This window comes from Leptodactylus fuscus, chromosome 9 (assembly GCF_031893055.1).
Source record: "Leptodactylus fuscus isolate aLepFus1 chromosome 9, aLepFus1.hap2, whole genome shotgun sequence".
Taxonomy (NCBI): domain Eukaryota; kingdom Metazoa; phylum Chordata; class Amphibia; order Anura; family Leptodactylidae; genus Leptodactylus; species Leptodactylus fuscus.
Window position 1 is genome coordinate 15625767 of NC_134273.1, and position 5057 is coordinate 15630823.

Here is a 5057-nt window from a genome sequence, read left to right on the forward strand (position 1 = left end):
TGTATATATCCTGAGGTAATACTGCAGTATATATGATAGATCAGCCATGTCTGCAGTGTGGAGTAGATACATGAGGGGGCTCTGTGACTGTATATACCCTGAGGTAATACTGCAGTATATATGATATATCAGCCATGTCTACAGTCTGGAGTAAATACATGAGGGGACTCAGTGACTGTATATATCCTGAGGTAATACTGCAGTATATACAGTACAGTTGATGATACTAAACTATTAGCACTGTCTAATGTGGTCACACCAGTGTTGTGTGAGGTGATAAATCCCAATATTATATTCTCTGATTCTACAGACATCTTTCCTTCAGTTCTTGTGGTGAGAGGAAGAGAAGATGGAGGAGACAGGAAGTGACACCTGGTCCTACTCTCCTCCCTCAGTGGGCACTATATACTCCCATGGCTGACTAGACACACATATATACTCCCATGGCTGACTATACACACATATATACTCCCATGGCTGACTATACACACATATATACTCCCATGGCTGACTATACACACATATATACTCCCATAGCTGACTATACACACATATATACTCCCATACCTGACTATACACACATATATACTCCCATGGCTGACTAGACACACATATATACTCCCATGGCTGACTAGACACACATATATACTCCCATGGCTGACTAGACACACATATATACTCCCATGGCTGACTAGACACATATATATATACTCCAATGGCTGACTAGACACATATATATACTCCCATGGCTGACTAGACACACATATATACTCCCATAACTGACTATACACACATATATACTCCCATGGCTGACTATTCACACATATATACTCCCATGGCTGACTAGACACACATATATACTCCCATGGCTGACTATGCAGACATATACTATTAAAGCTGAACCAGTCTGTATAAATCTACACAACTAGTGCACAAAGAAGTAACTGCAGGAGTTATTGATTCCCCATCCCTAAGTCATGTCCCCCTTTTGCTGATGGCTCCGGGTGTGTCTGATGCCGCCCTTGCTACGTCTTGTGTCACCCCCTCTACCTCATAGACTGTAAGCTCTTGTGAGCAGGGCCCTCAGTCCCATTATGTGGATTGACTATCACTCTGTAATGTCTCTTTTTTGTCTGTACTTGAACCCTACAAAGCGCTGCAGAATATGTTGGCGCTATATAAATACAATGTATTATAGAAGACCAAGGTCACACCAAATATTGATGGGATTTACATTTTTCTTCATTCACTTTATTGTGTTTATTGACAAATATAAACCATTATCCCTTGTATTTCTGAAAGCATTCATACTGCGCAGCATTTTTTCCACGCCTGCCTAAAACTTTTGCACACCACTGTATACAAATAACGTAACATGGTGTATTAAGTATTAGCTAACATCAAACCCACCGATGAGATGACAAACATCCTGAAAGCCTTATTGTTGTTTTGGGGTTTTGTCTGGGCGATATTTTTAGTATGTGGTAGATTGGGAAGTTATTTTTGTCGCTGTGACCTATGATTATATTTTATGGTATAAATAAAGTGGTATTTGCTATGACATTGTTTCTTCACACAACATTATTGTTTGGAGGGAAAATAAGAAATTCGGCCTCTATGTTTGGTAAACCAATACTGCGGCGGAGGGAACACAAATGTAATTTGTACCAAATAAAAGCTGCTGAGGTTGCTCTTTGGTCCTGGTGGGCTAGTGCTACCGTAACAGGAAACTGCTCTTCTCTAATCAGATACTATAAAAAGCATTACAGAGGTTGGCCAGGATTTATTTTTTAGGGTGGGCCATAAATATGATTGTTGGGGGGCCATCAGATGACCCCAGTATGCAAGGATTTAACTCTATGTGGTGCAATAACAGCTGCCACTACTGGGCCCTGGAACCTGAGGGGGCCTCAAAGGTTCTTCTGGAGACAAATAGGTGATAATCGGGCCACGAGAAGTGCATAGATGAGGATTTGCAAAGGCATATTTGGGTCACCTGAGCCGGCATACATTCGCAGACGCTGGTGGATTTAAAGGGGTTGTAATTGACTGGAAGATACCTGCTGATGTACTCAGGGCTTCTGACATCATAACTCATGGGTCATGTAATCCAAAGCTGGTATCCAAAGCAGTGCTCTGTCCCTTCCCTTCTTACCCTATCTCATAGGTAAGGAACCCTTTGACCCACATTCTATCCGAAAAGTAATCCTCTTTGTAGGTGTCATACTGGTATTTCTGTGTTATCTAGGACTTCAGGAGAGAAGAAGTAGGATGACTGAGATAAAAATGAGTCTGCAGTGATGCCAGCCAGCAGGGAAAGCAAATAGGATGCTGGGATATATATATAGAGACAGGGAAAACCTAGCCTACCGTAGACCAGTGAATCCCCCGGTGGACCCCGGGCCCTACGGGACCCCATTGTTGTTTTATAGGCAGTGGAGGTCCGGTAGTTATTACCTGTAGCCGCACTGTGTCAGTACAGCTGATCTGCAGAGGTGCTCCTAGAAACAATTCCACTGGTGAGCCCTAGACATCCCAGTCCAATACTGTCTGGAGATATAAGCACCAGTAGAAAAGAGATTGTGATCTGCTGTATAGAAAACTAGTGAGACCAAATTTGAGATAAAAGGGTGGATGTACTAATGCTGTCTAAAAGTTACAGCAAACTCAGACTAGACAGTCTTAAAATGTGGCAGATATATTAATGCGTCTAATGATGGATTTCTACATTGTATTCTTATTACTATTGTGTAATATATATATATATATATATATATATATATATATATATGTATTCCTGTATATGAATATAATAACAGCAGATATTACACTACAAAAGCCAGATATATTCTTGTTTGATATGCAAATTATCTATAAGCAGAAATGCTGAGGACCAATCAGATTCAAGCACACAGTTCTCAGTACCAATCAGATTCAAGCATGTCCCAATGTTAGAATGTCGTGATGTCAGAATGGTTGATGATGACATCATCAAGTTCTAAGCCTATAACTTCCCAGTCTGACATTAGCTCAGCCATCTTATCTGTGAATACAGAGAGGAATACGACAGAGATAGCAGGCTATTGCTCAGCAAATCTTTGTTTTTCTTTGCGCAAATTTGTTTCAATTTGCAACCATGAAGATCCGGGGTTTGGCTTTCATGCCTCTCCTTTGGGTCACATGGTCACTATTGGGCCTCTGTGCCCTTGTGGCCCTGACGATGATCTTGGGCCATGAAAAACGACCATACATCAGGTAAGAGGGGACGGGGCGAGATCATTATTATTATTACTGTATTAATATCAGAGATATTCCTGTAATATTATTATTATTATTAGTGATTATTAATAAGCTCCATCTTATAATGGATGAAATCATCGCATGGACTAGAAACCTATAGAACCGACCTCAATGTAGAGGCTGGAAATGTCATAGTACAAATGGAGGAGAAATAATAATAATAATAATAATAATGTAGTTAATAGGTTTTACCAATATATGAGATGAGACAATTCTGCCACTTGTGTCCTAATAACTCCCAATATTCTGCTTTATTTCACAGTGACACGGGGAAAGCATTCCCGGAGTCTGTGGTCTACATGGTCGTCTTCTTGGTCACATCCATCATAGGTAAGTAGATGTAGCTTCCTATAGGGATATAATAACATCATGCAGAGATCAGCGGCTGCAGCGCTCAGTGATGGCGTGGTATCCCTGGTCACTATTCACACTCAGCATCACTGGAGATTATAACTAGGTTATTACTATAGAAATCTGCAGCTAATAACTTGTATTCTCTATTCCAGGAGCTGGCGTCGCTTCCATCCAGTACAAGTTCATGATCCTTCGCTGTGAACCATCGGAGAAGCGTTATATAATCTTCCAGCGAGTCCTATATGTCATTGGATGGACCGTGTGTATTGGTACCGCCATTAACGCCATATTTTCGGTGAGTTATTACAATGTTTGGACCCTTTTGGTCTTTCCCCCCAGAATATATATGTTTGGGTCATACTGTATATACTGTACACTGGTTATTATTTTTCCATCGTGCCCAATAAACCACTTATTGTAATGGCGCCCCCTAATGTATTATTGTACCATTATAATTACTCTCCACCTGCGCCCCCTGCTGTTCTATAACCTCAGATCTCCATTACAAGCTCATTGATGACATTTCTATCTCTCTTTACATTCTAGGTGAAGACCGGTGCGACAGCCCACAGGATCGGCGCTGGATTGGCGTTTGTCTTTGGTGCCTTGTACAACCTGTGTCAAGCAGCATGCCTATACAAAAGATCCTTCAGCAGTCGGCGCATGTGCCACTTTAGGCTGGCATTAGCCTTGGTCACCATTGTAATACTGCTGATCTGTATCCTTTATTGCTGACTAGTACATTAACCTGTTGTGTGCTGGGTTCACTGGAGACTATCTGCTCCTGGTGACTCCATTGCCTTATAGATTAGATATGATACAGGGGCGTAACTACCGGGGTAGTAGGGGTAGCGGCTGCCACAGGGCCCGGGGCATTAGGGGCCCGGAGACAGCCGCTACTGCTGCATTTTGTTTTCTTAATAGTCCGTTACCGGCTGGAGTGACAGGCCCTATTTACTTACCGATCCTGGCAGGGGCTGGAATCCGTAAGTTACACCACCGGCCCTACAAACACTATTATTATACTTGGGGGTCTTTTCAGACCCCTGATTATAAAATGATCGGAGGCCCAGGAGAGGTAAAGGAACATAAAAAACACTATTACTTAGCTCTCCGCACTCCAGACAGGCTTTGGGCCTAGTTGTGTGATGTCCCTGACTAGGAATACCCCTCTGGGGCATGGGTGATCAGTGGGGGGGGGGGTTCCTGGTTTGCGGGAGGTGCTGGTGGTAGGGGTTAGAGAGGGGGTCGGGTTTCACACCAGAGAGCAGAAGGCAAGTGGGGGGGGGGGGGGACCAAGGTCACAGGTGGCTGGTTTTGGGGGGAAGAGGTAGATGTAGGAGGTGACTGTAACTCTAAAGGGGGAAAGGGGGGCCGGGGACGCGGGTGGGGGTAAGGGGAGA

General features: G+C 43.0%; 1 protein-coding gene across 1 annotated transcript; it reads left to right on the top strand.

Annotated features, from left to right (window-relative positions):
* The first annotated feature begins 3136 nt into the window (after positions 1-3136).
* On the top strand, positions 3137-4468 carry LOC142218140 (DNA damage-regulated autophagy modulator protein 1-like). The gene is made up of 4 exons (XM_075286635.1): positions 3137-3255; positions 3563-3630; positions 3807-3949; positions 4201-4468. Exons 1-4 carry the CDS (start codon positions 3137-3139, stop codon positions 4387-4389), a joined length of 519 nt encoding a protein of 172 aa, XP_075142736.1. The 3' UTR covers positions 4390-4468.
* Positions 4469-5057: the final 589 nt, after the last annotated feature.

Bases quoted from the DNA above. Each gene is read 5' to 3' on its own strand.
- LOC142218140 (XM_075286635.1), top strand. From the start codon at position 3,137: ATGAAGATCCGGGGTTTGGCTTTCATGCCTCTCCTTTGGGTCACATGG. The intron at 3,256-3,562 runs GTAAGAGGGGAC...TTTATTTCACAG, and splicing joins GAAAAACGACCATACATCAG to TGACACGGGGAAAGCATTCC. The intron at 3,950-4,200 runs GTGAGTTATTAC...TTTACATTCTAG, and splicing joins CCATTAACGCCATATTTTCG to GTGAAGACCGGTGCGACAGC.